At 43.0% G+C, this 23,810-nt stretch overlaps 1 protein-coding gene across 1 annotated transcript in view; it reads right to left on the bottom strand.

Annotated features, from left to right (window-relative positions):
* LOC145342937 (A disintegrin and metalloproteinase with thrombospondin motifs 3-like) overlaps positions 1–23,810 on the bottom strand; it is a 286,375-nt gene that overhangs the window by 89,900 nt on the left and 172,665 nt on the right. Inside the window, exons 6-8 of the mRNA XM_080188573.1 lie at positions 7,990–8,073; positions 6,019–6,175; positions 2,761–2,866 (exon numbers count right to left, since the gene is read on the bottom strand). Of these exons, the coding sequence (XP_080044699.1) occupies positions 2,761–2,866; positions 6,019–6,175; positions 7,990–8,073 (347 nt within the window). The remainder of the gene's footprint in view (positions 1–2,760; positions 2,867–6,018; positions 6,176–7,989; positions 8,074–23,810) is intronic.

Genomic DNA, 23,810 nt, shown 5'->3' with positions numbered 1-23,810 from the left:
CCACCCATTCAGGCACCTCATGGCCCCATGTCAAACTACGGCATTTCCATGCCCATTCATTATACACTGCAGAGAAGCAATGAGCTCTGTAATAATGCAGGATGTGTGAAAAACCCTCTGAAAGAAAACGGTCATTTATTGATAACTGTCTTAAAAGAAATCTCCTCTTTATTTTAGCCCTATCAAATCAATCAATTAACATCCTCTGGCAGTGAGTTCCAGGCAGCAACACTTCTGTGTAAAAATCTTGCCTTGTACACCTCCTTTAAATCTTGCCCCTCACACTTTAAACTTATGCCCCCCAGTGATTGACTCTTCCACACTGAGGAAAAGCTTCTAACTATCCACTCTGTCCAAGACCTTCATAATCTTGTAGACTTCTATCAGGCCGCCCCTCAATCTCCGTCATTCCAGTGAGAACAAACCAAGTTTCTCCAACCTCTCCTCACAGCTAATGCCCTCTATACCAGGCAACATCCTGGTAAATCTTTTCTGTACCCTCTCTAAAGCCTCCACATCCTTCTGGTAGTGTGGCCACCAGAATTGAACATTATATTCCAAGTGCAGCCTAATTAACGTTCTATAAAGTTGCAACATGACTTACCAATTTTTAAATTCAATGCCCCAGTCGATGAAGACAAGCATGCTGTATGCCTTCTTGACTATGTTCTCCTCCTGTGTTGCACTTTAAGTGACCTGTGTACCTGTATACCCAGATCCCTCTGCCTAACAAAACTCTGAAGGGTTCTGCCATTTACTGTATATTTCCCAACTGTATTAAACTTCTAAAATGCATTACTTTACATTTGTCCAGATTAAACTCCATCTGTCATTTCTCTGTCCAAGTCTCCAGCTGATCTATATCCTACTGTATCTTCTGATGGTCCTCATCGCTATCCGCAATTCCACCAACCTTAGTGTCGTCCACAAACTTACTAATCAAACCAGTCGTATTTTCCTTCAAACCATTTATATATATATATTACAAACAGCAAAGATCTCTAAGGAACGCCACTAGTCACAGCCCCCATTCCGAAACGCACCCTTCCACTGCTACCCTTGGTCTTCTATAACTGAGCCAGTTCTGTATCCATCTTGCCAACTCAACTCTGATCCCAAGTGATTTCACCTTCTGTACTAGTCTGCTATGGGGGACCTTGTCAAAGGCCTACCTGAAATCCATGTAGACAACATAGCACTGCCCTATCCTCATCAATTACCTTTGTCACTTCTTCGAAAAACTTAATCAAGTTAGTGAAACACGACCTCCCCTTCACAAAACCATGTTGCCTCTCACTAGTATGTCCATTTTATTTCCAAGGGGGAGTGAGGCTCACCGTCCTGTAATTACCTTGATACCCTTCTTAGTTAGCAGAATTCATATCAGGAAGTTTCTTATGAGGAACAGATTTTGCAACATAATTAATAGATTCAGTCACTGCCCAGATGCAGAATAGATAACTCCTAGACGCAGGAACACACGTTTATTCAGCTTGGTCGTGAGCCAGTGGGAACATCCACTTTGACCTTTATGGCAGCGTCAAGCGTGATCTGGCAACAGGAAAGTAGCTTTAGCCAAGAAGGGAGTTAGCGTCCAGATTTAGTGGACGAATAAGATACCATTATACTAGGAGGTGTAATGCAGCAGGCTGAGTTACTGACAGATTTGTATACTAAATGAAATTAATTTTAAACTAATGAAGGACAGAGAATTCTGATAAAGAAAATGTATAATTGTTCTTATTTTTTACTGATAAACTCAGAACTTGTCAAGAGGTCCAGGTATTCTGTATTTGTGACCATCGAGATAATTTCTCCCATTGATCATGGGTTTTTAATAAATTTTTACCTTTTGTACTGTGACGTTGGTTTCCTGAGTCTAATTGTCATCTCGTTGAAAATCCCGCTAACAAACAGCTCACCTCCTGTGGCTGGCTGTCTCTGAACCTTTTCCAGGTCAACTGGCCTGAACACAGTCAACACCAACTAACGCTCACCCCTCCATAGTGAAAACCTCATTCTTAAGGGCAGGTTCTCAAGAGGCGGACAGACCATGCCAGGAATTTCCAGGACTCCTGCTACCCACCTCGATGATGAAAATCCTGCACAATTACACTATTCAAAGAAAAGAAGGGCATTCTTCAGTGCCCAAGTCAAGTTTTTGCTCTTGATAAACTCCAGTCAAAACAGATTATTTAGCCATTCTTTGTTGTGTTTGTGCCATATTTCCAAGCAAAATAACAGTGATCACAATTGAAATGTGGTCATGGAATTATATAGTCTGGAAGGAGATCTATTGTGTATATTGTGTTTGTGTCAATTCTTTAAAAAAAGATATTGAATTAGAGCCACTCACGTACTGTTTCTCCACAGCCCGTGTCTGAAATGTTCTTAGTGCCCTGAGGAAATGGTAAGCTCTTTATAAGTGCAAATTCTTGGTTGTTTCTTTATTAAGAGGGTGACCAATTTCTGTACCCTCCAGCTGGAATGGATTTAGTAATCAATATAAGAGAGGCTTGTGTGGGTCTGTAGAGGAAATAATTCTATATATTGATATCAATGTAAATGATGGCAGGGAGATCACTGTCCCACAAGAAACAGAGACAGCAAACAGAATGAACAGCAATGAATCATGCAGCCCATTTAGCTCAAAGCCTATTTACTCCCAGTGAATTGTGAACAAAGTGATTAGCTTTACTAGGTTTGGAGGTGACATGAACTCCAAAAGGCTGGTTTATTATGTGACTGTTTAGAACTTACACATGTCCAGTCTCATGAGCAACCACAAACGCTGAAGAGAAGCCATCCTCGTGGTTTAGGGTACAACTTCGAACTGGGTGGCACATTCCAGTCACTGGAGCATACCCTGCAGATGGTTATTAAGAGAAAGAAAACCAACAACAGTGCAAGTTAATAACAAAAAAAACTGACAGGATAGTTCAAAAGAATGGAACATGAGTCCATGTAAAATGAAACGTAATCTGGATTTTTCTCTCACTGTCAGTGGAAGTCTAATCCAGTGTTCATCTTCAATTGTTTGGTGCCAATACGATCCAGAGCACTATACTCCAGCTGTCCATTACCAAGGTAATGACCACCAGCTGAAATTCCTGGAACTCACTACCTAACAGCATTGTGGGAGAATCTTCCCCCTCTGTGGTTTGTAGCGGTTTGGTTAAAAAGGCAAACCACCCATAAAGTCAACACATGTCCTCCAAATGAATTTTTAAAATTGCAGAAATAAAATCAGAAAATCCTGCAAGTGTTGAGGAGATCAGAGAGAGACACAGAAGGTGGGATCTTCCTGTCCCACTAAAGTTGACCCTCCACCCCGGCAAGTTACCTGGTGGTGGGGTGGGCAATCCATGCAAAAGCCTGTAAACTTTTGCAGGACCAGAAGATCTAACTGGCAGCCAATGGCTCGCCACATCTTCCACGGATAAACCAGCTGCTAGGGGTGGATCAGAAAATTCTAGCTGGAGTTAAGGTTTCAAGCTGATGATAAGAGTCTGATGAAGGTATATATGATGATATTGACCTGAAGTGTTACCTCTCTCCACAGATGCTGCCTGATTTGCTGAGCATTTCCAGAATTTATTTTTATTTCAGATTTTGAGCATCTGCAGCATTTTGATTTGTATTAAAAAATGCAAATTGGTTTCTATCTGTATAGTGTCAGCATAATGCAGACTTCCCTGTGCCCAGTGGCCACCATCCAAGCATTTCACTCTCTCCTTAATTCCCCAGTATTCATGATCTATCCCAGCTTTTCTCAACACTTATGACCACTACCTTCCTCCCACTTAGGCATTGAATGGAAGTGAGGGGGATCTCAGCCACCAGCTGCAAAGCCAGTGGAAGCCCCATATCACCTCTTTTCAAGAATGCTGGCCAAATTAACTGTTACTTGCTATTTAACAGGTCAGTAGTAGGCCTTTCACCAAGACCAAAAACCCTTGGAACCTGCACATGAACACGCCTGAGTTGATTACTTTGCTATTCACACAACAAGCCCCCACATCTGCTGCTGAGTTAATGCCATCAGAATGGAATGAGGCCCTTATGTACGCAATAATTGCCTACTGAAGGGGCACAATTGCCGGGGGTTTGAGGGACGGGTGGTTTTCCATGGACTCGCTGACTTGATCAGCGTGGAGATAAGAACGTGGTGACCTCCCATTTGTTGAAATGCCCCTCCTGCCACCAAATTCATTCATTAGAATTATTCCTTATTGGTACACTCATTAACATCAACTGAATTTTATTACCCTAGGACATTCACTTTCATTACTCAATCTCAAATATGTTATCCATAGTACTCATTACTCTTGAATTGCTGCTAGCTCTCTCTCCCCATTTGCTGCTCATACTCTACCGCAGCCACACTGCCCTTAAATTCCTAATTATTTTCTTTCCTCTAATTTGTTCTTGGCTTGTGGGTGATAGGCCTTCTTCTTCTGGGAGCACGAAAAGTCAATCACGCAGTGAGACACTAGAGTTGCATGTGGGCCTGCCCTGACAACATCCCAATGATCAAAGTCCTGCAGTTGTTTATGTCCTTTCATGACAGATCTATATCCTGACATCATAGAGCTTGGTCCAGTTCTCCTGTCATCATGATGAAAAAGTCTTGTCATTATGGTGACCAGGTCCAGGCATTCTAGCGACCCAGTCCTGCATTCTAGCAACCTGATCCTGACATTCTAGTGACCCAGGCCTGGTATTCTAGCAATCAGATCCTGACATTTTAGTGACCTGGTCCTTCTGTAATAGAAGCCAGGTCCCGGCGTTACAGGGGCCAGGTCCTGGAGTTATGGCGACCAGGTCCCCGCGTTATGGTGACCAGGTCGTGGCATCATGATGATCAGGTCTTGGAGTTATGGTGACCCGGTGTTATGCTGACCAGGTCGTGGCGTTATGGTGACCACATCCTGCCATTACTGCAACAAAGTTCTGTCATCAATGACGGGGGTGCGGGTTGTTGTTGGTTAAAGGGGGTTATGTCCCTAGGGCGATGCCTCTGATGGCTACAGGGCTTCATAAGGGAGGTACACATCCACTTTACCTGATACTAGCCAGGCTGCTGAAAGATTGCATGCTTAGTTGGTAAAATAAAGGCAGAGGTGGAATGATTTAGGTGATCATTAATTGGCTACTTAAGGGCCTTGATCAATAGGCCCAAAGGTGGATGGGCCAGCTAATGCTTCTATCATCTCCATGTAAAATAGGAGACAGATCAGGTATTGTCAGTAGGAAGCAGGCAGGTTAGATATTACATTTTACGAGTCTACCTCACTTTCAAATTTGCTGACAGGTAGCTGTAAAATTCTCCCCGAATTTTGTGGTGGCAAGGTGGCACGGTGGTTAGCACTGCTGCCTCACAACACCAGGGATCCAGGTTCAATTCTAGCCTCAGGTCACTGTCTGTGTGGAGTTTGCGCATTCTCCCCGTGTCTGTGTGGGTTTCCTCCAGGTGCTCACGTTTCCTCCCACAGTCCAAACAAGTGCGGGTTAGGTTGGTCGGCCATGCTTAAATTGACCCTCATGTCAGGGGATTAGCAGGGTAATGGCGACATGGCAATAGGGCCTGGGTAGGATTGTGGTCGGTGCAAACTTGATGGGCTGAATGGCCTCCTTCTGAACCATAAGATTTCTCTGATTCTATGATTGCCATTATCAGACCAATTCTGTCATTTTCTTTTTTTCATTAGTAGGCTTTACATTAACACTGCAATGAAGTTACAGTGAAAATCCCCTGGTTGCCACATTCCAGCACCTCTTCAGGAACACTGAAGGAGAATTTAGTATGGCCAATGCACCTAATCAGTCCTGTCACTTTGGGATCAGATTCTGTCTTGATAGGCATAGATTTAGTTTTGCTTATGACTCTGGGTGAAAGAAATGTGATTTCTTCATTTTTCATTTAAAAGGAATGGTCAATAATAGCATTTTTTTTTGAACTGGACTGTAATTCTTATAGCTGTATTCACCATACCTGTCAGTAGTCTTATACAGTACCTTGCATACCCGCCGGACCGAAATCTTGCCTTGTTAAAAAGATGGCATGGTCGTGGTGCTCTGAATGATTTGGATTTGCTTTTTGCTGAGAGTTAGCCCAACGACAGACATTCTCCAAACTTCGAGATGGATTGCCTCTTTCGATTAAGCTAATGGACTGAGAGTATTTTGATTTTATTAAGTGTTCAGTTGCTGAGATGTTGCACTCAAAATTAAGTGGATGGGCCAAGATTTGCTGCTTGGAAACACTGACCCTCACCAACATAATTCAGATCAACATTTCTGACATATTTCAGGCACATTGCGAGACTTAGTATTCACACTTCTTACAATAAATAGGAGGCTGGATATTCTCAAATTTTCCTCTGAGAACATCTTGGATCATCCAGGTTCCCGAGTACTAGTATATCATGCACAAGATTGAAAAATACAAACGCCAACCACCTGTACCACTATTGAAAAACAAAACTGCAGACAAAGAGCCACCTGTGTCTCCACAGCTTACTGAGTCGCCAGGAGGAACACTCAGGACAGGATCCATGGGATACAATCATCACTGAATGACAGCGTTTTAGAGAGGGCAGGGAGTGGGTCAACAGTCTGAGAGCATCAAATAAGAGACACATTGGCACATAGAACAACGAACCAAACATCAAACTGTACGAGCACTTCAGTGGCATTGGCAGACTGAAGTGGCCAATATCAGTGGAAAGGAAGTTGGCAGGATGGAGACATATCTTTCAAAGTTAGGAGAAGTAACTGATTACATACATCTGTGGGATAAAAACCTCCATCAACTCAAATTCATAATATGGTGGACCATCATTTGGTTGAAGTGGAAATCCCAATCAGCAGGTCACTGGTCAATATGGGTTTTTTTGTATAATGGTCTGATTTTTCCTGATCATGGCATGAGGTCACATTTTTGCGGGAAAAGGGCCTGGATGGGATTGTGGTCAGTACAAAATCGATGGGCCAAATGGCCTCCTTCTGTACTGTAGAGATTCTATGAAGAAAGAGACCATTCGGCCATCGAGCCTAGATACACCCACCCAGGTCCTATTCCTGCAATCCCACATATTTACCCTCCTAATCCCCCTGACACTGAAGGGCAACTTAGCGTGGCCAATCAACCTAACCTGCATATCTTTGGAATGTGGGAAGGAAACTGGACCACCTGGAGGAAACCCAAGCAGACATGGGGAGGATGTGCAAACTCCACACAGACTGTCACCTGAGGCCAGAATTGAACCTGGGTCCCTGGCACTGTGAGGCAGCAGTGCTAACACTGTGCCACATGCCGTCCTGGGTCAATTATTCAAGAAAACCTGCCATTTTAACTCAATCGACTTGGAAAAAGAAAGATCTTCACAGAGGTTTTGATGCTCTTTTCTCAGATAGATTCATTGTATGATCAGCCACAAAGAGATGTGTACCTTATAAGCAAACCACAGAAGGAGGATGTCAGAACTCAGGACAGCAGCCTGTCTGAATGTCATGGCCTAGCTATATTTCCTCCTTCTGGCTGAAGAGTAAAAATGTACCACAATTATAAGCAGCATTCTTTGCTTAGATACTTTACAATTGAGGCTTCGCAAAAGATGGAGTCACTTTCCACCAGTGATTTTGCATCTTTTCAAATAAGCTAGATGGGTGAATTAATTGAATATTTTTATTAGTCATTAACTATGTTCTGAACAGAACATGTCAATATAGCTACCAGCTCCCATAAATTTTGCTCTTTGGGCATTTTTTTTAATATCCAAATAATGTGCAAATAAATACAACACACAGAGGAAAGGTGAAGAGTGGGCAACATCCCAATTTGAAATGTAAAGATATCTCAAAATGGGACAGAACCAGCTCTCACTTTTTCATTTGTCAAGTTCTTTCTAGACTATTTCTACAGTATCTTGTTAGAATGAAAAATGTTTATAATGTAACAGGCTGTGAACCTTGACCTAGTCTTACCTTTGCATATCCCAGCATGATCATTCGCACCAGTACTACATTCACGTGAGCTCCCAATGATTTATCGTGGTAAATCTCATTAACCTGGCAGTGAAAAAAACAGAACAAAACTGACATCATTCCAATTTGCAAATTGCCTAATTGTTTGTCTGAATTGTTCGCATCATTATCTCCGCTGAATTTACAGCCAAATCTCAATTTCATGCTTAAATGCAAATGTCAGCTGTAAAATAATTGATCTCATTATGCATGATCTTAGCTGGATCCCCCTACACAAGTGTTAACCCATTCTTAAATTTAAAATAGAAAGATCTATGACTCACCAATTTAAATACATATGTCAGGTCGAGCTTTGTTAAATAATGGAAGCATCTCCTGTGACATTTCTCTGAGCAACTCAGAAGACTAACAATGTAGGATTTTTATACCCCTTGGAATATTGAACTGATTATTGTTTAAATAGTGACATGCTGCAGTGCATTGGCCAATGATGATTGAGTTCATTGATGCACTGCATATTGCATATCTTTCATTGAATCCACTTGGGGGTCCTGACTGGTTCGGAAGAAATGGTCCAACTTGAGAAAGACCACAAAGGCACAAGATAGTAAAAATTAGAACTTAATTGCACCCACTTTATGGTCATAAAACCAATGTAAAAAGGGTGGATTTTGGTAGCTAGCGAATCACATTAGTAGAATGTTTAACCCTAATTTTGAGTGTTCTTATATCACATGAACTGCAACCATTCAAGAGGGCAGATCACCACCAATTTTTGTTTGTTCTTTCATGCGATATGGGCATCGCTGGCTGAATCAGTGTTAAAATCAACCACATTGCTGTGGATCTGGAATCAGATGTAGGCCAGATCAGGTAAGGATGACAGATTTCCTTTCTGTTATGTATTTAAAAAGAATTATAGGTTGCTTAAAGAGCTAATCACATGATTTGATGTGCGTGTTCAGTATTGATGCAGTGCAGTGAAAAGCTTTCAATAAAACCTGTGATGTTTTTATTTGAATCTACATGTGCAAATCACATTATTTTCTTTCTAAAACCCACAATCCCTAACATAGATAGGGTATTAGTGAACCAGATTTATTTTTACGACAATTACACTGATTTCATGCTTATCATTAGACTTTTAATGCCAGATTTTTATTGAATTCAAACTTCATTATCTGCAGTGGGACTCGAACCTGGGTCCTCAAAGCTTTGTTCTGGGCTCTAGATTATTAGCCCTGAGACAATAGCATTATGTCATCACCTCCCCTTAAAGCTAATTAGGAATGAGCAATAAATGCTGACCTAGCCAGCAATGCCTACATTCCATTAATGAATAAATTAAAAAGACAAATGTCCAACCCAATAGAGAGTCATGCTATTATTCAGTCTTTCCTGACTAGCTGCCCAAAGTGAACATTAAGCCCATTATATAAATAAATTAGGGAGCTATCAGTTGTTATAGGCTTCCTTTGCTAAATTGAAATCAAATGTGCACTGAAGCCTCATGTGCTAAGGATTCTTTAACATCCCTAAGCCTTGACCAGCCAAAAAATGTAGATTTTTAAATTGTTATCAAGTCAAGAAGAGCAGGAGTGCATGTATTTATCTGATTCCCTGTAAGGTTTCTGTTGCATCTGCTTCCACTCCCCTTTCAAGAAATATATTCCAGATCGTGATCATTGTGATTACAATGGCCATTTGTATCTAAACCAAAACTAAAATAAACCAGTTCAACTGAGTATTTGAATCATGGGCGTGATTTTACAGCCCCACTCAAGTGAGATCAGAAATTCCCGCCCGAGGTCAGCGGACAATTCCGTTGTCTACCTCTCGCCTGCTCCAATTCCTTGGTGGGCAGGTGGTAGAATGTCGACATATTTTTGGGCACCAGTGTGTCTCTCATGCAAAGATATCACAATCTGGTCACAAGAGAGGGACTGTAGGTTTGCCCAACTGAATATGTTTGGGCTCGAAAGTCTTCCAGTAAACCAACAGATGAACTGTGAGATTTTCATGCTGACAGATAGATTTAAAAATCTGCTCTTGGAGAAAAGGCATTTTTATATACACGGGTGGATTGACCTTTAAAGATGGCTGTATCAGATAGTGTTGGAGTGTTTAATCATGACCAAAAAGTGTTAGTGTGTATTTGAGATGTTTCTCACTGGTAATAATATCCTCAAGGATCATGATAAGGGAGCCATAATAAGGTAACTGCAATGCCTTTAGTATGCATGCTGCAACCATGATGCGCTGGTTGTCAAGGGAGTGAGGGTTTAAAGTAATGGATGGGATGTCAATCCAGTGGGCTACCTTGTCCTGGATGTTGTTGTGCCTTTTGAGTCTTAATGCAGCTGCACTCATCCAGGCGAGTGGAAAGTATTCCATAACACTCCTGACTTACACCTTGTAAATGAATCGAGGTAGGTTACTGGCTGCAGAATGCTTAGCCTCATCTTGTAGCCACAGTATTCTTGTGGTTGGTCCTTTTAAGTCTGATAAATGGCAACCCCCACACCCCCAATCTATTGATGTTGGAGGATTCCCCAATAATAAGACCATTTAAAAACCAAGGGGAGATGGTTCAATTCTCTTTGGTTGGAGATGGTCTTTGCATGGAACTTGTGTGGCACAAACATTAATTGCCACTTTTCAGCCCAAGTCTGAATGTCTTGCTGCATGAGGGCAGAGAGAATATCCTGTTGGTAGGATTGACCAGAAAATCCCACCCATTAACTTTATTTTTGTTGTGAAGGCTGTGCAAAGTACTCAAAAAATATTCAGTTATGCCCTCTGCCTCCAAAAGTGATTTCCCTTTCTGTCCCTAATAGGTCATAGCACTCAGTTAACTTTCCATTTACTTTCCTCTGCTAACAAAATATATTTTTGGTTCAATTTTACAATACTTGTTCACCTTTTCAAGGACTTCAGTCAGAATTTTATGTTTATTTTTTCAGAGTGCCAACTCAGGCAGGGAAAGCTGAGTGTAGCTGCTACCTGCGTTGCTGGCTTTTCCTACCATATCTTTAGACATTCTGAAAAAAAAGTGAAGACATCATGTAGGCTCTTGATAAAAATAGAAAAAGAATCCCCCAACTAATAATGCCCTTCCCATCAATGACATGCTCATTACCACTGCCTGCACACGGAAACCCCGACACCTACCACCCCCCCCAGAAGCCTCCCAGGCACTGTCCCTTGTACTGAGCGTGACCCTCTCCCCGCTAAAGTCAGGATCCTATTACGTCATAGGCAAGGCATAGAGACAATCCAGCAGGGAAATCCTGCCAGCATAGAGCCATTTTGCAACTTCTGTCCAATTCCCACCATTCTCCAACAGCCGAAAATTCCCGTTATAGGATCATAGAGTCATACGGTGCAGAAATAGCCCTTCAGCCCATCAAGTCTGTACCAACAATATCTGCCACTAAAGGCACACGAATCTTATTTTCCTTCACTTCTTCCATTTCCTTGAATATTATGATATTTCAAGTACTCATGCAAATATTTTTTAAATACAGTACAGGAACAGGCCCTTAGGCCCTCCAAGCCTGCACCGCTCATGCACCCAACAATACCATTCGTTTGTATCCCTCTATTCCCAGTCTGTTCATGTGGCTATCTAGATAAGTCTTAAACGATCCCAGCGTGTCCGCCTCAACCATCTTGCTTGGCAGCACATCCCAGGCCCCCACCACCCTCTGTGTAAAATACATCTCCCTGACATCTGTGTTGAACCTTGCCCCCTTAACCTTGAACTTGTGACCCCTTGTGTTCGTCACCTCCGACCTGGGAGAAAGCTTCCCACTGTTCATCCTATCTATGCCCTTCATAATTTTATACACCTCTATTAGGCCACCACTCATCCTCTGTCTTTCCAGGAAGAACAACCCCAGTTTGCCCAATCTCTCCTCATAGCTTTGACCCTCCATACCAGGCAACATCCTGGTAAACCTTTTCTGTACTCTCTCCAAAGCCTCCATGTCCTTCTGGTAGTGAGGCGATCAGAACTGGATGCAGTATTCCAAATGTGGCCTAACCAACGTTCTATATAGCTGTAACATCATATGCCAACTTTTATACTCTATACCTTGCAAAGAGGAGTCAGAGAGTAGTAGTGGATGGAGGAGTCTTTTTCTAGCTGGAGGTCTGTCACTAGTGGGGTGCCGCAGGGCTCAGTACTGGGACCTCTTCTCTTTGTAGTGTATATAAATGATTTGGAAAAGGGAATAGGTGGTGTGATCAGCAAATTTGCTGATGACACCAAGATGGCTGGATTGGCGGGCAGTGAGGAGCAGTGCCTGGCAATACAGCGGGATATTGATAGGCTGGTTGATTGGGCAGATACATGGCAAATGGAGTTTAATCTGGATAAATGTGAGGTGATGCATTTTGGCTGGAATAATGTAAGGGGGAGTTATATGGTAAAGGGTGAGCCCGTAAGGAGTATAGAATTGCAGCGAGACCTGGGGGTGCAAGTGCACAAGTCTCTGAAGGTGGCAGTGCAAGTGGAGAGTGTGGTGAAGAAAGCCTATGGTATGTTAGCCTTTATAGGAAGGGGTATAGAATATAAGAGCTGGAATCTAATGTTGCAGTTGTACAGAACATTGGTTAGGCCGCATTTGGAGTACTGCGTCCAGTTCTGGTCACCTTACTACCAGAAGGACGTGGAGACTCTGGAGAGAGTGCAGAGGAGGTTTACCAGGATGTTGCCTGGTATGGAAGGACTGGGGTATGAGGAAAGATTGAAGAAATTGGGGCTCTTTTCCCTTGAAAGATGGCGACTGAGGGGGGATCTAATAGAGGTATATAAGATTATGAAGGGTATAGATAGAGTAAACAGAGGTAAGCTATTTCCTATGATAGAGACACGTAGGACAAGGCGCCATGGACTTAAGGTGAGGGAGGAGAGGTACAACACAGATATTAGAGGGAGGTTTTTCACACAGAGGGTAGTGGGGGTATGGAATGCTCTGCCAAGTAAGGTGGTGGAGGCAAACACGCTAGAGTCATTTAAGAGTAACTTAGACAGGCGCAGGACTGGGTTGGAGATGGGTGGATATAGGAGATTGCCTTAAATAAGGGTCATTAGCATTGGGGCCTCCCTGGTAATGTAAATGGATATGGTATGATAATAATGTTTTTCTCTTTTCATTCACAGGTTTTAAGTCAGTCCACCTCGTGTTGTCCAACGAGGGACATACACGTGATGGGTTGTACTGGGGCTGCTCTTGGTTGTTCAGGATTGGCCTAGTGCTTCATGTCGTTAGTGTGTGCCTAAACTGGACAAGATACTGGGCAAGACGACAGCTCAGTGACTATCGCTGATTGCTGTGCAGACACATGGATTTGGGCCGGTGTCTGTGGGAGTTTGCGCATTCTCCCCGTGCTTGCATGGGTTTTCTCTGGGTGCTCCGGTTTCCTCCCACACCCCAAAGATGTGCTGTTAGGCTGATTGGCGGGAATAAATTGTCCCTAAATCAGATTCCCTCAATCTGGATGGCCATAAAACATTAGACAGGGGTCGTGGGGGGAGAGGAGGACTGGTGGTGTTGAGATGGCGGCGCGGGCTCGTTGCGCCGAAGGGCCTGTTTCCCGGGCTGATTTTGTTCTTCGTTCTTTGTACCCTGTCCAATAAAGGCAAGCATGGTTAGGTTGATTGGCTACGCTAAGAAATTGCCCCTTAGTGTCCAGGGATGCATAGGTTAGAGGGAATAGTGGGTATAATATGTAGGGATATGGGGGAAGTGCCTGGGTGGGATTGTGTTTGGTGCAGACTTGATGGGCCGAAGGGCCTCTTTTTGCACTGTAGGGTTCAATGGTTCTGTGCTATACTCCTTCTTCACCACCCTCTCCACCTGTGCTGCCACCTTTAAGGATCTGTGGACTTGCACACCCAGGTCCCTCTGTGTTCCTGATGGTTCTGCCATTTATTGTATAGCTCCTCCCTACATTAGATCTACCAAAATGCATCACTTCGCATTTATCTGGATTAAATTCCATCTGCCATTTCTCTGCCCAATTTTCCAGCCTATCTATATCCTGTAGACATAGGTTGTAAGATTTCCAGCCTCGATTACTTTTGCAGGCAGTGCATTCCACATTCCCATTACTGGCTGAAAGAAAAAGTTTTTTTCTCAAACCTCCTCTAAATCTCCTGTCCCTTACATTAAAACTACACCCCCTTGTGATTGACCCTTCAACCAAGGGAAGCAGCTGCTCCCTACTCACTGCAGTCACCTCAGTCACGTCCCTCCCCCTTATCCTTCTCTGCTCTAAGGAAAACTATTGAGCCTATCTAGTCTCTCCTTATAGCTCAAATGGGGTGGCACGGTAGCAGTGGTTAGCATTGCTGTTTCACAGTGTCAGGGACCCTGATTCGATTCCCAGCTTGGGTCATTGTCTGTGTGGAGGTTGCACATTCTCCCCATGTCTGCATGGTGCTCCGGTTTCCCCCCACATTCTGAAAGATGTGCTGAAACAGGTGACGGACTGTGGCGACTCGGGGAATTTCTCAGTAACTTCACTGCAGTGTTAATGTAAGCCTCATTTGTGACTAATAAATAAACTTTTAACTTTAAATGCTCCATTCCTGATGAACCTCTTCCGTACTCTCTCTAGTGCAACCACACCCTTCATATAGTGAGGCAAACAGAACTGCAGACAGTACTCCAACTGTGGTCTAACCAATGCTCTAAATAATTCCAACATTACCTCCTTGCTCTTATAGTCTTTCCATGAATGATGAAAGCAATTGTCCCATATACCTTCTTGGCTATCTCTGCCTTTTTTCAGTTTCTATCTACACTCCCTGATTATTGTCTGGTTTTCTATTGTATTCTCATAAAGTTCCCTTTTCTGTGATATTTTAACCAGTGTTTCCTTTGTCATTCAAGGAGCTTGATTTGTGACTGAAGTACCTCTGGCTACAAAATCAGTTCATGAACAAAGCAGATCTTGAAGGCAATCTTTGTTTCCAGTTCAATTATGTTAGGTTTTTGCTCAAGTCACTGAAATCGATTCTTTTCCATTTGAGATTTTTTTCCCTTTCTTTAATTGCTGTAAACCAAAATTACATTGTGATCACCATTATCCATAGATTTGTCCACTGTAATATATCCAACTTGCCCCCCATTCATTTCCAAGAACTAGATGCCAATGTTTTTAACAGCCAAATCAACTTGCCCTGCTACCTTCTAAGATTTATTACCTATTTTCCCACTTTTGTCCATTCCTACGTTTCATTTAAAATTATATCTTTTGGTTTGAATTGCCCCCTTATTCCTTCACTCAAGAATCCCATCACAGTTCTCTACATTAAACTGCATCCACCACACACCTGACACCACATATCACTGGTCTGTGTCCTTTCTTAAGTCTGTTATTACTACCGTTTAGTACAGCCTTCAAAATTTCTTCAAGAAACTAAATTCCCTTAAGAGCTCATGAAACTGTCACTCAAATGCACAAGCATTCAAACTTCAAATGAAAAAAAATTTACTCTTCTTAAGTGGTTATAAAACTGTCAAAACAAACAGACATTAAAAAACATCCTCAAAAACCTTAAACATGTTTATTTCTCATAAAACTTTCAATCAAAACAAAGCTCACATCTCTTGAAAGCTATGTCAACATCCCCTGCTGAGCTAAATCTATTAGTCGGTTTGGATCTCAAACAAGTATTCATAATGGAATTCCACTGCATAACAGTGTCAATAAGATTTCCAGAGCTGGATATGTTAAAACCATTGATGTGTTTAAAAAATATCTCAGTCATCTTTTCAACTCTTCAAAGTTTGAACAGATGGCTGAGCAGTCAATCAAAGAAAAAATTAAATGACAAAGGGAAACTAACATGTTAAATGTTAATCTTAACACTGTTGAATGCAAAAAAAATACTTTATAGACTGGATCAAATACCCGAACGCTTCTGAACACATGCACAATACTAGTCAATGTAATAGTCGCTTACCTTTTTTATCCCTATAATTAAAGATAGTGTTAAAAATTTATTTAACTTATCATCATACAATATCGTGTGATGACATGTAAAGTTGTCAACAACTTTTTGATCTTAGTAATGAAAAGGTTGTTAGCTTCACACTAGGGTTTCTCCATGTTTCCAACTCCTCTGAGGTGCCATAAAAGACATCTCCTACTAAAATGAGCCCAACTCCATAGAATTAACAAGTTGAGTAGACATAGGTGGGATTGCTGGTACAGGTTCACCTTTATCCTGGGACCATAAAAATCTAGGACAAAGGGAATTAGTTCCCATCAGCCATTTTTAATCATGATGGCTTCCATTCTAATATAAAAATCCAAACCAAAGAGACATTACTGCACTGAAGGTGGCCATTCAATCCATCAAAATTCTGAATGCATGCTTCCACTTCCCTTTTAATCAATAGATTTTAATTAATTTCAATCATAGGAGGGGGGATTTAGGAACTTTGAAATGTTTAATGTAAGTGGCCTTCAATTTAGTGTGCTAAGAACAATTATTCAGTGAATAAAGGTTATATATTCAAATTTCAGTGAATCATATTGATACAGATTAGCTGTTTTCATAAACATATTGATACAGGATAATATTTTAAATGGCTCGTATTGTTATGAGCTATCACTGACATATTGGTAAGGGTTATCAGCTCTCTTTGACATTCATACTGCAGAAGTCCTTAGGTTGTCATTGAGGTATATCAGTAACCTCTTACTGAAAATCTCTTACATAAGATAAGAACCCTTGGTCATAAGATAACAGCCCATAGTATTGGAGGAAGTAAATTGGCTTGGATAGATAATTGGCTAATGGGCAGGAAGCAATGAGTGAGGATAAAGGGTTCTTTTTCAGGTTGGAGACCTATAACCAGTGGGGTTCCATAGGGATCAGTGCTGGGACCACAAATATATATCACTGATTTGGAGGAAGTGAATGTACTGTAGCCAAATTTGCAGATGACACAAAAATAGGTGGAAATGTAAGTTGCAAATAGAAAAATAGAAACATAGAAAAAATAAAGCACAATACAGGCTCTTCAGCCCACAAAGTTGTGCCAAACATGTCCCTGCCTCAGTAACATAGAGGGTTATAGGTAAGCCCAGTAATCTCTAAGTTCCATGTACTTATCTAAAAGTCTCTTAAAAGACCCTATCGAATCCACCTCCACCACCGTTGCTCGCAGTCCATTCCACGCACCCACCACTTTGAGTGAAAAACATACCCTGACATCTCCTCTGTACCTACTCCCCACCTTAAACCTGTGTCCTCTTGTGGCAACCATTTCAACCCTGGGAAAAAGTCTCTGACTATCCACTCGATCAATACCTCTCAACATCTTATACACCTCTATCAGGTCACCTCTCATCCTTCATCTCTCCAAGGAGAAAAGGCTGAACACCCTCAACCTGTCCTCATAAAGCATGCTCCCCAATCCAGGCAACATCCTTGTAAATCTTCTCTGCACCCTTTCTATGGCTTCCACATCCTTCCTGTAATAAGGCAACCAGAGCTGAGCACAGTATTCCAAGTGGGGTCTGATCAGGGTCCTATACAGCTGCAACATTATCTCTCGACTCCTAAACTCGATTCCTCGATTGATGAAGGCCAGTACACATTACACCTTCTCAACCACAGCTTCAACCTGCATAGCTGCTTTAAGCGTCCTATGAACTCAGACCCCAAGATCATTCTGATCTTCCTCACTGCCAAGAGTCCTACCATTAATATTATATTCTGCCATCCTATTTGACCTGCCAAAATGAACCACTTCACACTTATCTGCATTGAATTCCACCTGCCATTTCTCTGCCCAGCCTTGCATCTTATCAATGTCTTGCTGCAACTTCTGACATCCCTCCACACTATCCATAACACCTCCAATCTTTGTGTCATCAGAAAACTTACCAACCCATCCCTCCACTTCCTCATCCAGGTCATTTATAAAAATCACAAACAGTAAGGGTCCCAGAACAGATCCCCGGGGCACTCCACTGGTGACCGACCTCCACGCAGAATATAGAATCCCTACAGTGCACAAGGAGACCATTCAGCCCATTGAGTCTGCACTGACCACAATCCCACCCAGGCCCTATTCCTGTAACTCCACATGTTTACCCTGCTAATCCCCCTGAATCTAGGGTCAATTTAGCATGGCCAATCAACCTAACAAGCACATCTTTGGACTGTGGGAGGAAAGCGGAGCACCCAGAGGAAAGCCACGGAGACACAAGGAAAATGTGCAAACTCCACAGACAGTGACCCAAGCTGGGAATTGAACCCAGGTCCCTGGCGCTGTGAGGCAGCAGTGCTAACCACTGTGCCACCATGACCCATCTATAACCACTCTTTGCCTTCTGTGGGCAAATCAGTTCTGGATCCACAAAGCAATGTCCCCTTGGATCCCATGCCTCCTCACTTTCTCAATAAGCCTTGCATGGGGCATCCTATCAAATGCCATGCTGAATTCCATATATATTACATCTACTGCTCTTCCTTCATTAAGTGTTTAGTCACATCTTCAAAAAATTCAATCAGGCTCGTAAGGCATGAGCTGCCTTTGACAAAGACATGCTGACTATTCTTAATCATATTATACCTCTCCAAATGTTCGTAAATCCTGCCTGTCAGGATCTTCTCCATCAACTTACCAACCACTGAGGCTAGACTCACTGGTCTATAATTTCCAGGGCTATCTCTACTTTTCTTGAATAAAGGAACAACATCCACAATCCTCCGAAATCTCGCCAATCTCCATTGATGATGCAAAGGTCATTGCCAGAGGCTCAGCAATCTCCTCCCTCGCCTTCCGCCTGGGGTACATCCCATCCGGTCCCGGCGACTTATCTAACTTGATGCTTTTCAAAAGCTCCAACACATCCTCTTTCTTAACATGTACATGCTCAAGTTTTTCAGTCCACTGCAAGCCTGCATTACAACGATCAAGATCCTTTTCCATAGTGAATACTGAAGTAAACTATTTATTAAGTACCTCTGTTATTTCTTCCGGTTCCATACAAACTTTCCCACCGTCACACTTGATAGGTCCTATTCTTTCATGTCTTATCCTCTTGCTCTTCACGTACTTGTAGAATGCCTTAGGGTTTTCCTTAATCCTGCCTGCCAAGGTCTTCTCATGACCCCTTCTGGCTCTCCTAATTTCCTTCTTAAGATCCTTCCTATTAGCTGTATACTCTTCTAGATCTCTAACATTACCTAGCTCTCTGAACATTTTGTAAGCTTTTCTTTTCTTCTTGACGAGATTTATAACAGCCTTTGTACACCACAGTTCCTGGAACCTACCGTAACTTCCCTTCTCATTGGAACGTTGCTATGCAGAACTCCAGACAAATATTCCCTGAAAATTTGCCACATTTCTTCTGTACATTTCCCTGAGAAAACCTCTTTTCAATATAAGTTGCCAATTTCCTGTCTCATAATTCCCCTTACTCCAATTAAACACTTTTCTAACTTGTCTGATCCGATCTCTCTCTCTCCAACGCTATTGTGAAGGAGATAGAATTATGTTCACTATCTCCAAAATGCTCTCCCACTGAGAGATCTGACACCTGACCAGGTTCATTTCCCAATACCAAATCAAGTACAGCCTCTTCTCTTGTAGGCTTATCCACATACTGTGTCAAGAAACCCTCCTGAACACACCTAACAAACTCCTCCCCATATAAACCTCTTACCCTAGAGAGATTCCAATCAATATTTGGGAAATTAAAATCTCCCATCACGACAACTCTGTTATTATTACACCTTTCCAGGATCCGCTTCTGAATCTGCTCCTCAACATCCCTGTTACTATTGAGTGGCCTATAGAAAACACCCCTTCTGTATCACCTGCCTTTCCTCCCTCTCACACTGTCGACAAGCTTTCTCTATTTGTGAGCTAACCTCCTCTCTCCCAGTCACTTCAATTTGATTCCCACCCCTCAACCTTTCTAGTTTGAAATTTAAAGTTTAAACTTTCTAGTTTAAAATGGATGCAAACAGCTTACGAAGAGATATTGATAGGTAAAGTAAATGGGCAAAACACTGGCAAATGGAGTATAATGTGGGAAAACGTGAAGTTGTTCATCTTGGAAGGGAGAACAAAGGAACAGAGTCATTGAAATTGAGGAAACTGCAGAAAGCTCCATCACAAAAGAACTTAGGGCCACTTGTGCATGAAGCACAGAAAGATAGCACACAGGTACAGTAGGTAATCAGGATGGCCAATGCAATGTTGGCCCTTATTTCAAGAGGGTTGAAGTATAACAGTAGGGAACTCTTGCTGCAAATGTAAATGCACTGGTGAGACCATATCTGGAGTACTATGAGCAGTTTTGTCCCCTTATTTCATTGGAGGCCATTGAAGAAGGTCCACGAGGATGATCCCCAGAATGGAGGGATTGTCAAATGAGCAAAGATTTAATAGGTTGGGAATCCACTCATTCGAATTTATAAGAATGAAAGGTGATCTTAGAACCATAGAAAATTTGGCCTTTTTGTCTGTGCCAAACCATTTTTTGCCTAGTCCCACTGACCCGCACTTGGACCATGTCCCTCCACACCCCTCACATCCATGAACCCATCCAAGTTTTTCTTAAATGTTAAAAGTGACCCCACATTTACCACTTTATCTGGCAGCTCATTCCACACTCCCACCACTCTCTGCATGAAGAAGCCCCCCTAATATTCCCTTTAAACTTTTCTCCTTTCACCCTTAACCCATGCCCTCTGGTTTTTTTCTCCCCTAGCCTCGTGGAAAAAGCCTGCTTGCATTCATTCTATCTATACCCAACAAAATCTTATACACCTCTATCAAATCTCCTCTCATTCTTCTACGCTCCAGGGAATAAAGTCTAACCTATTCAATCTCTCTCTGTAACTCAGTTTCTCAAGTCCCGGCAACATCCTTGCGAATGTCTCATTTAAACTTATAGGATTCTTAAGAGGCTTAACAGGGTAAATGCTGAGAGGATGTTTTCCCTCGTGGGAGAGTCTAAGACCAGAGAGTATAGTATCAGAATTATGGGTCACCAATTTAACACTGAGATGAGGAGGAATTTCTTTACTCAAGAGAGTTGTGTGGGCAGAATCCTTGTACATATTTAAGGCTGAGATAGATAGATTTTTGATCAGTAAGGGCATCAAGTTAGATGGAAAGATAATATCTTTCAAAGTTACCGCCATTGTTATTTCTGGGTATTCCCTGTCTCACCGGCAGGACAGACTCAGCAGAGGAGTTGGCACAATGGTATACAGTTGGGCAGGAGTTGCCCTGGGAGTCCTCAACATTGAGTCTGGACCCCATGTAGTCTCACAGCACCAGGTCAAACATGGTCAAAGAAACTTGCTGCACCTTACCACATACCGTTCCCCCTCAGCTGATGAATCGGTACTCCATATTGAACACCACCTGGAGGAAGCATTGAGATTGGCAAGGACCAGAACATATTACAAAGAACAAAGAACAACCCAGCACGGGAAACAGGCCCTTCGGCCCAACGAGCCCGCGCCGCCGCATCACCCTACACCTATTCTACCCTGCGTGTCGACGAGTGGAACCCCTAACTTAGCCAGATTCAGGGGAGAATAGTATCAATTTAGTAAACCAATCAGCCTAAGAGCACGTCTTTGGGGTGTGGGAGGAAACCGGAGCGCCCGGAAGAAACCCACGCAACCACAGGGAGAATGCACAAACTCCCACAGACACAGGCCCAAATCCATGTATCTGCACAGCCAGCAGTGCTAGTCACCGAGCTGTTGCGGCGCCCGTCTACCGGTCCAGGATCAAGCACACACACCGACACGAAGTACTAGGCCGCTCCCGGAACCTCCAAGAGCAGCCCACGCACGACCCACCGTGTGCATGCCCCTCGTTTGACAACGAGGTGGACCTCCACCTGCGGAATAAAAAGACAAAAACATTAACTTACAAGTCTGCATTTCCGGTGCCTCCCGAGGTTCTGACCTTATTTAATAGCCCCTACTATAACCCTCCATCCTCGTTTCACTCATGTGTCTGTCTAACTGAACCTTAAACGAGTCCAACGTTCCTGCCTCCACCACCCTCCTCGGTAGCGCGTTCCATACCCCCACAACTCTCTGCGTAAAGAACCTTCCTCTCACATCCAAATTATACCTCTCCCCCCTCACCCTTAAATCAGGACCTCTCGTATTTGTACCCAGTCTAGGGAGCAGTCTCTCACTATTGACTCTATCTATTCCCTTCAGTATCTTATATACCTCTATCATGTCCCCCCTCAACCTCCGTCTTTCCAAGGAGAAAAGTCCCAGTTTCTCCAACCTTTCCTCGTACCCCAGCCCCTCCATGCCAGGCAACATCCTGGTAAACCTCCTCTGAGCCCTCTCCAGAGCCTCCACGTCCTTCCGGTAGTAAGGTGACCAGTATTCTGGGTGGAGGATTCAATGTCCATCACCACGATAATGCCACCACAGACTGCTCTGGCCAGGCTGCTTAGCCTGGGACTGCAGCAGGTGATGAGGGAACCAATAAGTGGGAAAAAACTATTCTTCACCAACCTGCCTAATCCACTTGCCCATGATAATAATGGTAGAAGTGACCATTGCACAGTCCTTGTCTTCACGTTGAGGATACCCTCCATTATGCTACGTGGCACTATCACCATGGGATAGACTTCAAAAAGATCTAACAACTCAAGGCTGGGCACCCCTGAGGTGCTGTGGGCCATCTTCACCTCAAGTTCTAATAAAGTTTACTCCTTACCCTCAAACTATGACCCCTAATTCCCCTACCATTGGGGACATTCTATCTGAATCTACCCTGTTAGAATTTTATAAGTTTCTATGGGATCTCCTCATCCTTCTAAACTCCAGTGAATATAATCCTAACCAACTTAGTCTCTCGTCATATGACAGACCTGTCATCCCAGCAATCAGGCTGGTAAATCTTCACTGTATTCCCTCATTTTGTAGTTCCCTGCAGTCTTGGGCAGAGCAGGAGCCAGACCAAGCTGAGATACAACCAGAAAGAATGCTTTCTATGGTGCATCTGTAAAAGTTGGTGAGAGTCATAGCTAACACTCTGGAAAAGAATGGTTTGATCAAGCAGGCACAGCATGGATTCACGAAGGGAAAGTCGTGTTTGATGAATTTACTGGATTTTTACGAAGACGTAATGAGTGCAGTTAGAACATAGAACATAGAACATTACAGCGCAGAACAGGCCCTTCGGCCCACGATGTTGCGCTGACCAGTTACAAAACAATGACCCACTAACCTAAACCAATCCCTTCTCGTCCATAAACCTATCCACGGATCTCTTAAATGCCCCCAAACTAGGCGCATTTACAACTGCAGCAGGCAGGGCATTCCAATCCCTCACCACCCTCTGGGTAAAGAACCTACCCCTGACATCCGTCCTATAACTACCACCCCTTAATTTAAAGCCATGCCCCCTCGTGCTAGATTTCTCCATCAGAGGAAAAAGGCTATTACTATCCACCCTATCTAAACCTCTAATCATCTTATATGTTTCAATAAGATCCCCTCTTAGCCGCCTTCTTTCCAGCGAAAACAACCCCAAATCCCTCAGCCTCTCCTCATAGGACCTCCCCTCCATGCCAGGCAACATCCTGGTAAACCTCCTCTGCACCCTCTCCAAAGCCTCCACATCCTTCCTGTAATGTGGGGACCAGAACTGCACACAGTACTCCAAGTGCGGCCGCACCAGAGTTGTGTACAGTTGCAACATGACGCTGCGACTCCTAAATTCAATCCCCCTACCAATAAACGCCAAGACACCGTATGCCTTCTTAACAACCTTATCTACTTGACTCCC

The sequence above is a fragment of the Carcharhinus amblyrhynchos genome, chromosome 5 (genome assembly GCF_965287045.1).
Source record: "Carcharhinus amblyrhynchos chromosome 5, sCarAmb.v2.hapA, whole genome shotgun sequence".
Lineage (NCBI taxonomy): Eukaryota > Metazoa > Chordata > Chondrichthyes > Carcharhiniformes > Carcharhinidae > Carcharhinus > Carcharhinus amblyrhynchos.
Note: the sequence above shows the minus strand (reverse complement) of the source record. Positions and strands in the feature narration are given on the sequence as shown.